Genomic DNA, 12838 nt, shown 5'->3' on the forward strand with positions numbered 1-12838 from the left:
CTATTACTAACTCCAAGCAAAATCACTATTATGAATATATTTGTAATGTGTTACTAACAAACGCTGTTTCCATCCGCCTTTGAATAACAATCCACCATTTTGGTAATGTTACATTTATATATTTGAACATTGAAATATCTCTTATTCTGCAAATTTTACCTACATGTTCAAAACTAAGCAATAAAACTCTTCTAACTTACAAGTATACAATACAACAAACTTTTAAACCATTAGGCTCGCAAGTAACAATCGTTATTTAATTTCACAATGAATGTATCATTTTACTTTATAGGTAAAAAATAATTTTTGTCTTTTAAATTCAGACTTCAGCCCAATATTTATTAGGATATATAAATATTTCGAGAAAGTTATGGCAAAATTGGACTAAAAACTCATGAAATGGTCATTTCAAATGGCACTTGGATTCTGAGAAATACGAACTTGCATTGATATATGCCATAAAATGAAGACATTCACAGTGCAGTCCTTATCCCAATATTGCCCCTTTTTGCTGTCGGCCATTTTGTTTTTTTAGCAAAATCATTTAGTGTGTAATTTTTAGGCTGTTGTGTATAATAACAAAAATAAAAACAAAAATATTCTAAAACTTCAGATGAATTTAAACCATCAAATCAATTTTCATAAACAACATTATTTTTCACTTTTAGAGTCAAGTACTATGATTTTTTCGGCATTGTTTTGAGTAGCAAGTCAACTCTCTGAAATATTTTCACAATTCAAATTTTGAGTGCAAAAATTTTGAACGGGGCATTTTTGTTTGAAACAAATACAATATTTTTTAATATCTAAAATATGATACCTATTTAAAATAAGAAATCAAAACAAAATGGCTGATCATATTGTAGATTTCATCCAAGATATTCAAGAAAACAAGTTTCTAGAGCCACAACCCACAAGGAAAGGGGGGTGCGAAGTTTATTAACAATAAAAACATGTATTAGATTTGATCTTGCATGACTTATTTTGGATATTTAGTATCATCCACATATTTTCAATGTGTTTTTTGAATGAATCATACTTTCGCCATGATATCTGTTATTTGTAGCTTATTGATAGCTAGTTATTTTTGAGGTAGGGAGACGAGACTCGTCAAATTCTAAAAAGGGGGTACAGCTTGAAAAGTTTGAGAACCACTGTTCTAGAGGGTGAGTAGGAATGTCCGGCACATTTTGGAAAGCAGACCTCCCCAAATGTATAAAGTTTATAAATAATAAGGAAAAGGGCATAATAATATGATCAGATAATTTTCAAATTTTCATAGTTCAGTAGTTGGACACTGATATGATCCTAATACAGTAAGGGTGGAGATCAAAAACCTCACTTAACTTAAACTTGGATTAAAACTAATCTCGGGTTAGTTAAACTCGGTTCAACTTCGATAGTTAACCGGAGATCAAAAACCTAGTTTAGCGGTTACTTAACTAATCCTGGTTTAAGTCCGACGCCACGAGGCATTTCTTTAAAACGTCGTGGCATGTTGCTCTTTGGCCCCGTATTCCCATGGCGATGACAACGCGAACCCAATTTTGTTGTAATTTGCTGTCCTTGCAAAGTCGGTTTTTGATGTATTTCGTTGATTTTGCCGAAGCAAAACAAGCTGGGCGGTAGAACTACGAAGAGCTGACGCGCATTACACGAAATATCGAAATAATAACACTTTATCATAAATAGAATTCTTCCCACTACTGGTACAGTCTACAACTACAACAGGGTCGGCTAACCTTTTTGGTCTAAGGGCCACATGTAATTCATTAATAATTGCGCGGGTCAATTGACATGGTAGTTATGATCTAGTTTTGCTACACTACCACAGGTTAATAATAAAAAAATACCCTCACATCAATTTTTCACAATTATTAGAACAATAAAACTGTTGTTTTCCAACCATTGAGGGGTCGCCATCAGTGGTTATTCCCGAAAGTTTAGCCAAAGACAAGATCACAGCTGTCGAAAAATCAATGCCTCTAGTCAAACCCTTAACAGGGGCAATGGCTGCGGTCTCCGCGGTAATTTTATATCATCATTAACTACCCGCAAAAAGATAGCAAGTCACCAACTGAGCAGTAAACTTAATGTCAGCGCTTCCTCAAGCGCCAAGGAATACAATAAAAAATATCCCGCTTTTGCGATTAAAATTCTCGCAACAGAATTCCCAAGCTCTTCAACAAGACGAGTTATGGTCTGTCTTGACAGGCTATTTTTGCAAACACCTAGAAATGCTTCTACATATGGCCTGAGGGCCACGAGTTGGACGACCCTGGTCTACAACACCAATTGAATCTAATATTTTCTCCCTAAACCTCAGCGTAACAACAAACAGACTTCAATTATAGAACCCACATCCTACTTAGAGTGAAAACAGACGAAATGAACACACTTCAGCTGAAAACCTATCCTTGGCAAGTTCTGGGCCATAGGCTTCTACATATTTAACATTATATTATTTTGAAAATTTGTATTGCAAAAATAACTAATATTCATTTGTTCAAATGACTGCTAAAATGTACTGACATTCAAGAAATGGAAAAAGTATGGCATCAATTCGGAAGAGGTGCTAAATTTTATCCTGGCTCTACAGCTTTGAGACAGATGCACACAGACACAGGTGCAATCATAGTTGTTGCTTTCGTTGCTATTTGAAAGTTTTATTTATTTCTTCTGCGAAAGACTCGCCAAGTGACGAAAAATCGACATAACTACGTTTGCTTCAAATGTTTTAGCATGCAAGAATTATTTGTTTGTTAAGCTTAAGTTAACCGGGTTCCACATATTTGTTGGACACAAAGGCGGGTGTTCCACATATTTGTTGGACACGAAGTCGTAAAATAAAGCACTGCTGCAACCTTGACTTGACAACACTTTAACTATAATCCTATCCATAACAGTTGTTTGTCTTCATGACCTGAACAGTATAAATGAAAATACAGGGTTAAAGATAGTATATTGATGAAGTGCGCTAGATATTGAAGAAGCAAATTCGACCTAGGCAATGACTAAAACCGAATAATTTGTATTCGAATTTGTACAGATTTTTTTGTATTCTGAAATGATATTTTTGAATTATATAAAATCCAATGTATATTTAATTATATGAATTTGGAGAAGTAAAACAGTAGAGTATTTTTAGTTTTCAGATATTAAATGAAGGCTCTTTTGTCTTCGATTGTGAATGCATGTCGAACAACTTTGCTCTACTCTAAAATCATGTGACACTAGTTTTGCCTGCATGTAACAAGAAATGACTAATGGGAATGATTTTGAAAAGTTTGTCACATCTCGGTTACTTGAACATATCTGGGACAATACCAATAAGAAATTTACCTTGATAAAAGTATCCTCACATTATACGAATAATACAGATTATACACACAAACTAAAAATAATTTTCATTTAACAGCTGATACTAAAGAGGCTGATTCTCCTATTTTTACTGAAAATTGCGAACATGAATTTAGGACAGTTTACATACAAATAATATGACATTTAAATAGTGACAAACTCACAAATTTGCTTTTCAATAGAGCTGATGAAATTGATCATCATCATGGCACTCAGACAGTTTACTTGATTTGAAACAGCTGTAGAAATGAAAAATCAGAAAACAATGTTACATTAAAGAAATGTTATGATAGCATGAACCATTGCATTCATGATAAGTTATTGGCAATATATAGTTATCAATATACTCATTCCTGCAATCTAGCATTTGGTGAAATTCATGGTCACGGTACTACAATATTCTAGTTTCATTTTATATAGCAAGAGTCAGAATCATTAATACCATAAATATCGTACATCTGTGCAAACAGCATACCAATAACATGCAATATGATTTTACATTGGTGTACATCAAAATATCCAGTCAACCTTCTGCTATCTACTCCAAGAACTTGCAGACTTGTGAATTAGCCGATGACAGGATACATACACCGGGGCACAGTGCAGTAGTGATACATGGATATCGTAGGTAAATCTCAGTTCTGCTCATACACAACATATAAATAAAAGGAATCTTTTGGGCACTGGTAGATCTAAATATCTGAAAATATATCATTTTTGTTAAAACATTTTGAAGTTCATATTACTGTATTAGGACTGTTCGACGGTACCACTGCGCAACTGCTTATCAACGAAACTATACTAAAATACTGGGCCCTATGTCTGTTTATGACAAGAACCCATATAGCAATAGGCTACTGGTATAACTGTAGTCTACAATCTAAGCTAAAATAAATCTTCACAAAAACTGCTAAGAAAATTAAAAAACGCAAATACAGAAATGTATCAATACGCTGGGTACGGTATGTATTTACCCTACTGGATTTATTATAGTATAGCCCAATTCCACGTTGTAAATAATTTTGTTCGGGCGTAGTACGGTAGGTACTAGGTACAGCACAGGTACCACCGCAAATGCTACATATCGCAGCCTCGTGGTACAGGTATACAATTATTCATTCGTCGTGACGCTTGTACAGAGCTCCCTGCTACTCCTTTTGTCGCCCCAGAATACAATATAGATTGTACGGTAAGCGATAACATCCAACACGACAAGCGCCGCAATCCAAATGCACTCGACAAACCGAGTTAAACCACCTCCAGACCAGGTTTAAAAAATCGCCGATTTTAAGTCGAGATTTACGTCACAGAAAGTTAAACCACCTTTTTGATCCGGACTTAAACCGCCGATCCAAAGTTAAACTCCGATTCGAGGTTAAACTACATTTTTGATCTCCACCCTAAATATGTAATGTATAACAAAAATACATTGTTTAGAATTGACTGATATTATTTCAGTTTGACTTTGAATGCCACAATGGGTTTCAAAAACAGAGATAGTCAAATCCTGTTCGCGTGAAATTTCATTTTATTCAATCCAAGTACAGAGGTATCATATTGAACTTTTCATAACAAAATTCTGAATTCTGAATATAAATTAAAATTGACTTCTTATTTTGTGAATATTTTATTTTCCAAGCAAACACAAAGTAAACTCACATCTGCCATGTGTTGCCTGATAGCTGTTATATATATGCTATTACTGTATTATCAGCAATCACTACATATTTCCAAAACATTCCCCAAATATTCATATTATATCCAATAAGTGCTGATTCATTTCCAGATTTTTTCCACTACACACAGACGACAGCAAAAATTTGATATTATATAATTTCAGTATTTATGATATACTTCCCAGTATGTCACACTCATGTGAATGAAGTATCCAGTTTGTTTGGTATTGGAAACCACCAACATGAACAAAAATTCTGAAATTTGACTATTTTAATTTTCAGTTTGTCAGTTATAATTTTTCCAACAGTCATATAAAGTTAATTCTGTGATTCTAACAATCAGATTGCTTTCCATACAGCCATATGCCATAAGCAGACAAACTCATACCGATTGTAAATAGCTTAATCAATACAGTAATAATATTAATATAGATTAATATATGGACAGTTTTACAGTAATAATCTTACAACCCAGCAATATTCTTTCGAGACTCAACTTACAGTCATGTCTTTCAAGTTTCAACTTATATAGTCTAGCAGTATTGGGCTATTCAACTAAGGCCTTCAACTAACAACTTTTACCCATGATTTGTAGGAAACGATTGTTTTAGTACAGTATTCTAGTATTCCAGTATTCTGAAAGATATTTTCAATTCACTGTATCATACAACCAGTACAACTGTGACTGTGTAAACTTTGCTACACATGGGCTGTTAAACGAATATTTTTCGACTGTTTTGTTGGCGGAAATCTGAAATGATATGAGTCGACTGTACGTCTGTAGTACAGTACTGTAGTATCAGTGTTTTGAGGGCGATCGGGTACTGCAGACTAGCATCGCCATTTTGTTCACTTATCGCCCCAGTAAACGTGTAATTCGCTCAAACCAAAAATAAAGAATATACTAAATAAATTAGGCTATTCTCTATTTTTCCTTTCCAAATAAATGTCAAGGCGACCAGATAAATACATCGTGCGTAACAGATACATCATTTGCCCGCATTTACGCTGAAACATCTACTCGCCGAGGGGTAGGAGGAAGTTGAGTCGGCCAATTTGCAATATGAACCTCGGCCTTTTATGCGGAGTATATTTTATTTCTCGCCCAAAGATTATATTCATACGCAAAGGGTATGTAATTATTTAAAAATATTCGATTTCGCATTGGTGAAAACAACTAAATTGCCCGAAAAGCGCCCGGCCAACGCACTCAACAACTGTACACTGCACGAGCGTCACATTATCAAGACACTACACGAAATATGCCATGAATATCTGTAGCCGCAAAGCACATAAGCTTCGTCTCATCTCTCAAAATACGATTTGAAAAAAAACAAAGTACGAACACGGAGAAAGCTGCGAGAAAAACATACTGGAAACAATATCCTACTATGGAATGGGGTGTAAGCATGCAATAAATGGTTGCATCGGCAGAAATGATTCGGATCTCAGTCTGCTGCCTCACTATTAAATGAATGTCATCTGTACAAACACACCATCGCCGTTACGTTAGTCACGATTCCATCGCGAAGGGACGCCAAGACTTGCTAATTTCAGAACCTCTTCGCCTGAAGAATAAAATGGCAGCCTTATGAATGACAATCTTGTGCAATTACGTAGTCGTCTCGTGGTTAACGGGTTAAAATCGGCCGTCAAGTTCCCCACTTAATTCTCAGACGAAGAAAGGATACCTCGCCAAGCTTGAAATACGTCTGATGCTTTGTGCCAGCGTTTAGGCGATTACGAAACAAAGTTGAAACATATATCATGTACCATTGCAGAATTTGTTGGCGAGAAACATCACGAGCATAGATTTGTACGTGATATTAAACCGTACGCGATTAGAAATCTACATAAACGATTTCATTATTATAAACATACTTACTTTATCAGGGTGAGTCAACAATTGGGAAACCGTTCGTACATTTGCGTGTTGTCAGAATTAAGTTTAATCTTTTCTAATAGCGTTAACAGCCTTGTGTGGCCTTAGGACTGTAAAAGACTTATCAGCTGTAATGACCCCCGTATTTCCAATACCTGATGCTAATACCACGCACAGCAGCTAATAAGCCCCACCAAATCAATCGAAGGAAACGTTTAACGGACGATGACATGACATTACAGGGACGATGTGTCAAAGAGCAATAGATATAAAACTGCATCAAATAAGTGAAATTCTCATAATGTTTAACGTTTTGTACTGCGTCGGCCAATATATACTTAAAGTTTCCCGAAGTAATCGACCACCGCTATGATCAAGTTCCTAAAATCTGTATCATTCGATTCAGCCATGGTTCATGTCGCCATAGAATATTTTTTCATTAACATCTTTCGCAAATTCTATAAATGTATCATACGACGCCATCCTAGAATTAGCACATACCCTCCCAACCGCACCTCTCCCCTACGTTCATACGCCGCAGACTACTGATTGTATTTATATTATTCTCAGGAAATTTTAGTAACGGTTCGGCAAGCATTACGTGGACTCTATGGTGGCATTCTCGACGGTAGACTTTGAGAATCACGATTACGAAGCACGGATCAAATTATCAGTATTTAACTATTCCCGTAAGCCACCTTACAAAAGATTTGTTGATAACGGTGCGACCAAACGGAAGATCTGGAAATCAGAATATCGGAGCCAACTTACAAAAGATTTGTTGATAACAGTGCGACCAAACGGAAGATCAGGAAATCAGAATATCGACCGACCTAGCCCAGGCCTTGGAATAGAGAATACAAATTAAAAAACGCAGAATAGTGTTATCAAAATTTGGCTTTCTAGGAATCCCGAGCTGAAGTTTTTTGAATTGTACGTCATATTTGAATTTTCTCAACCTCCAGTTCTGGCCACAACCGTTTCCTAAATCGCTCAACTGAATAGGCAAAAACATTTTCAGATCATCCTGTAACGCCATGCACATACCCCACACCCAATTGCTAGGAGCACTCAAAATAGATTAAAGAATCAGCCTGCACTTTTATTGACAAAATTTACAAGTTTTTTAAAAAAGATGGTAGGCGTCAGAATCTACAGTACACAAAGAAATGATTGGTTAACAAGCTAGAAATCATCACGTACAACATGAAACGAATAAAATACAATGGACATCAGTCCATTCCACAACTATTTGTAGTTTCTTCTACTTCAATAAAACCATGCAGTTTCTTTAGAATCTCAGCGTCCTTCAACTGTGAAAAAATACGATTACATTGAATATAGAAGTATAAATGTCAACAAAATGTGGGAAGAAAGTTCACAAATTAACACAAAAACCAACACGATAACCCAATAAATTGACAAGGACAAACAGAAGGGTTATTGTAAACACTCACTGTAGGCGGAGATATCGATTTCATCTGGCAGTTCAGTCACATTCACTTCAAATCTGTCTTGTACATCATTCAGGGTTTTGGCATCAGTCTCATCAGATACAAATGTGATTGCCAAACCTTTGGTGCCAAAACGACCAGCACGAGCCACCTAATCAAAAACACATAAGTCAAATATAGAATAAAGCAACATGAATTATGAAATAAATTGACCACACATACCCTGTGCAAATAAGTGTCTGAATCCTCTGGCATATCATAGTTAAAAACAATGTTGACTCTCTCAATATCCATACCACGTCCGAATAAATTGGTTGCAACCAAGATACGTTTCTGAAAGTTCTGTAAAAGTACAATATATCCACTCGATCCGAATATTTTAATTATAAAATCATACAGTTATTAGATAAAATCATGCATCATTTTTACCTTGAAAAGTTGGTAACGAGTAAGACGCTCTTCTTGATTCATCGCTCTATGTATATCAATTGCTGGGAAGTTTTGATCCTTCAGTAGTTGAGCAAGAGCAATGCACCTTTGGACAGATTTGACAAAAATGACAACCTTAACAACAAAATAAGGAATTATTAGAGATAATATACTAACACTGGTACATTATTGAAAATAGAATAGAAAGTAGGGAAACCTGGTTAAACTCAAGCGCATCCAATAGATCAAAAAGTTTGCGGTTCTTTTCATTATCCCTCAATTTAACATAGTGCTGCCTTAGACCATGTAGGGTGAGTTTTGCTTCATCGTCCACATATACTTCCATTGGCTATAAACAAAAGTTAACTTTTATTTTTTGTGTCTAACAAAAGTGGGGCTGACCAGGAAAGCGACCACATATTTATTCACACACAAACAGATTGTGATAAACTTAGTAATCAAGTACAACAAAAATCATACAGATTCCGGTACAAGCTTAACTACTAATTATTTATTTAAATATGTGTGAAAGATTTCAGCCAAATACAAACCAAAACAACATCCTGGTTGCCCCTAACAAGTGTAAAAAAATGTAACTCTAAATGTAGATTCAGATTGATGAAATGTCCACATCACATCTGATCAGTTGGTGCTCTTCCGCTTGAAAGAATGAAAAGAAATTCATCTTCAATCATAGAACTTGAACATGCAATCAATGGCAGCCTCCATTTAAAAACTTCCATCCATCTGTTCAACTTCCTGGTTGATGACTTGAAGACGGATAAACCAAACTTCAATATAGCAGATGACCTAATCCCAGGATAGTGGCGATTCAGCAACAGTGGAAATGACATGCAGAGAACCCTCAACCCAGTGGGCAAAGATTGCAGATGACCCAATCCCAGGAGTATAGCAAATCAGGAACAATGGAAACCGCATGCTGAGGACCCTCAACCCAACTTTAGAGTAGATGAACCCCATTTTGGACCAAGCTCATATTTGTGACATATCATATAAGGTTGGGAAAACTAAACACGACAATGAGTGATAAGACACATAGACTACTGATTCTAACTACTAAGGCAGTGGATTAGTGGAAGATTAATGGACGACGACAGGCAGCTTATTGGTAAAACAGGAGATATTTTTGATGAAGGACTTTTGATCATTACATCTTGCATAAACTTTTTGCAGACTGGACGAATTTCTTTGCTCAGGGTGGCACTGAACATCATAACTTGCTTTTCGTGTGGAGTCAGTCTGAATATATCTTGCACATCACGACGCATATCTGAAAAAAATGTAAATGTAAGCAAAAGTTACTGAATGGAAAAATACAAAGCCATAAAAACAAAAATAAACAATGTTATAAAAAGCCTTACCTAGTTGTTCGAGCATTTTGTCACATTCATCCAAAATGAAATGTTTGATATTTTTGAGTGACAAAGATTTGCTTCTGATGAGCGCAAGCAGTCGACCTGGTGTGCCAACCACAATGTGCGGGCAATTGCTGCTAAGCGTCGACTGATCTTTGGTGATTGGAAGTCCTCCGAAAAATACTCCAACCTGAAATATCAGAAAATATTCAAAATAGTACTTTGCGAGAATACACTTTAGTGTTGAAACATTATACAGGTATTATCAATTTTATTACAGTGATTGATAAAACAAAATTTGTAATGTCACTTGAGGAAAAATAATAAAACTGATTTGTATTTTTACAATTTTAGCATTACCAAACTATCCAGATACAAACATTACTTAGGATATTAAATTCAGCAAACCTTGATTGTTGGCATGTATTTTGAAAACCGTTCATACTCTTTACTGATCTGGAAAGCCAATTCTCTTGTGTGACACATAACCAAAACTGAAACCTGAAAATCAAACATAATAATATTAAACAGTGTGCAACAAGGCAATAGACTACTGGACTACAGGACCAGGCCTTCTCACAGTTTACGGAGATATTCACGTTAACAAATACATTTTATAATGTCTGCACTTTAACACTGAGATTACACGTGACTTGCGGCTTGAAAATGCTTGATAGAAATGGGATTATTTATACCTGGCCATCAACTGGTTCCAACTGTTGCAATGTCGCCAGTACAAAGACAGCAGTCTTTCCCATGCCAGATTTTGCCTGGCAAACGACATCCATTCCCAAGACTGCCTGCGGAATGCATTCATTCTGAACTGTAAAAAAACACAAGTTAGTACACAACATATGACAAAAATTGAAGATTAGTATGAAACTCCCATCATAATGGAAGACCTGATATACATATGACACCAGACTTTTTAAACTATAAGAACTGAAGAACGTGATAGAATATTTAATACACTATTTTCCAGGAATCAGTATTGTTTTCTACACATACAGACATAATTATCATATTGCATGTCTTAATTCAGTCATTTAGAATTGGCAAAAATTATAGGATTGATGTTTATATTGTGTATTGAATATCTGAATATAGTATAATTCAGTTATTGCTGAATTCAGGAATTGAATTAAATAAACATTCATTTATACCTTCTGACGGATGTTCAAAACCACAATCCACAATCGCCCTAAGGAGTTCTGGTTTGAGAAGAAAATCTCTGAAACCAGAACTGTGTATGGAAACATATGTTCCCTTCACATCTTTTTTCTGTTCTTTTTTATCTTGTGTAGTTTCAGTAGTAGTTTCATTTTCTTCCTCTTCGTAATCTAACAAATCTTGATCAGCGTCGGCCATTATTTTGCAAATTTAATCCTGAGCGTGGTTTAATTTAAAATCAGAATCTATTTCTAAAATGAAATAAAATAATCCTGACTGTCTGATCGGAATTTAGATAGTAGATGTTCAGGAACATAGTCTACTTCATCAAATATAAATTTAAAAAATAACAATTTCGACGCGGCCTAACCTGACTGACAAAGAAGAAAAAGCACAGCGCGAACCAATTGCGCAACCGTCAATTGAAGGGCCTATTTCAAACGATGCCGGCACGAAGATTGTGCCGTTTTGGTCAATTTGCGGTGGGAAGAACGACACGTGATGGATAATCTCAAAGAAGCCTGATTTAGTTGGCAATGATTTTCGCTTTTGCGCTTACTTCATGATCCATACTACAGTAATACGTTGCAGATTGTTTTCGAAATGAAACGATGTACCATGGCATTTAGATTACTGTGCGATAAGTTTAAAAGAGTGATATAGATGCTCGATTAACAGTATTGGGTTCTCGCGCCTCCCTTCGCCCTAAAATAACATTTTTGCGTTATTTTTTTTATATTCTGTTCGTACAAAGTGTATTCAGAGTATGTTGAAAAAGTAAACTAATTACTGGTCACAAATGAACCACATCAGTAAAGCTAAAAGTGAAAAAGTGCGTTTGCTGCGAATTTTTTCAATGATTCAAAATAGTTCATCATAACGACTATTGCATAGTCAATGTTTGTAGCAAATGTAGTTATTTTTTTACACTGAACCAGTAACAGCGCTTTAGGTGTCGCTGCTTGAAGACCTAATATGGTCCCTCGCGACTCCTGTCGCACAAATATCATTATTATTATATTTATTTATTGTACCAATTTTTTGTGAATTTGATGTTTTTGTGACGACGAATAAATGATTGATTGATTGATTGATTGAACATTTACAATATTCAAAATTGTAGACCAAAATTGATCCTTTAGTCTTTAAAATATAGTTTCTCCACCATACATAATATTTAAAAAAGGGAAGGTATACATCTTAGAAAACATAAAAATTGATGATGTTGCTTTATTGTCCATGAGGAACCTCGATTTATTAGGCGATCCGTCAATAAATAGATTAGATTGAGGTCTTGTCCATACATAATGTTTCGAACTTCAAGACTTAACGTTTCTCGAACCGTACAAAGCTCATTGACCAAAACAAGTTTTGAGCATGTTATATTTTATTCCAACCTGAGTTTAATTGCTGAGCCTAGTTTCATGGCGCTGCATGAATCCATCAATTTCCCAGATTTTTTTTTCCTTTTTAACAGCTGCAAGACTCCGG

At 35.4% G+C, this 12838-nt stretch overlaps 1 protein-coding gene and 1 long non-coding RNA gene across 3 annotated transcripts; both read right to left on the reverse strand.

The window, feature by feature from the left end:
* Window positions 1–2510: 2510 nt before the first annotated feature.
* Window positions 2511–4119, reverse strand: LOC144422947 (uncharacterized). Its single transcript, XR_013475470.1, has 3 exons — window positions 3817–4119; window positions 3525–3599; window positions 2511–2923 (listed from the first exon to the last, which is right to left on the reverse strand). It is a non-coding gene; the product is annotated as an uncharacterized LOC144422947 (long non-coding RNA).
* A 3880-nt stretch (window positions 4120–7999) lies between these two features.
* LOC120344944 (spliceosome RNA helicase DDX39B) lies at window positions 8000–11609 on the reverse strand. 2 transcript variants are annotated; one of them, XM_039414288.2, is made up of 10 exons: window positions 11341–11609; window positions 10873–11000; window positions 10586–10678; window positions 10184–10367; window positions 9974–10092; window positions 9019–9150; window positions 8802–8936; window positions 8595–8714; window positions 8376–8523; window positions 8000–8231 (listed from the first exon to the last, which is right to left on the reverse strand). In XM_039414288.2, exons 1-10 carry the CDS (start codon window positions 11543–11545, stop codon window positions 8218–8220), a joined length of 1278 nt encoding a protein of 425 aa, XP_039270222.1. In that variant the 5' UTR covers window positions 11546–11609; the 3' UTR covers window positions 8000–8217. The 2 variants fall into 2 exon arrangements, with proteins under 2 accessions (XP_039270222.1, XP_039270221.1); XM_039414287.2 differs by lacking the exon at window positions 8000–8231 and having other exon boundaries at window positions 8359–8523.
* Window positions 11610–12838: the final 1229 nt, after the last annotated feature.

This window comes from Styela clava, chromosome 5 (assembly GCF_964204865.1).
Source record: "Styela clava chromosome 5, kaStyClav1.hap1.2, whole genome shotgun sequence".
Classification (NCBI taxonomy): Eukaryota; Metazoa; Chordata; class Ascidiacea; order Stolidobranchia; family Styelidae; genus Styela; species Styela clava.

Bases quoted from the DNA above. Each gene is read 5' to 3' on its own strand.
- LOC120344944 (XM_039414287.2), bottom strand. From the start codon at position 11,545: ATGGCCGACGCTGATCAAGATTTGTTAGATTACGAAGAGGAAGAAAAT. The intron at 10,679-10,872 runs GTATAAATAATC...TTTGATTTTCAG, and splicing joins TGGAACCAGTTGATGGCCAG to GTTTCAGTTTTGGTTATGTG. The intron at 10,368-10,585 runs GTTTGCTGAATT...CTGATATTTCAG, and splicing joins AATACATGCCAACAATCAAG to GTTGGAGTATTTTTCGGAGG.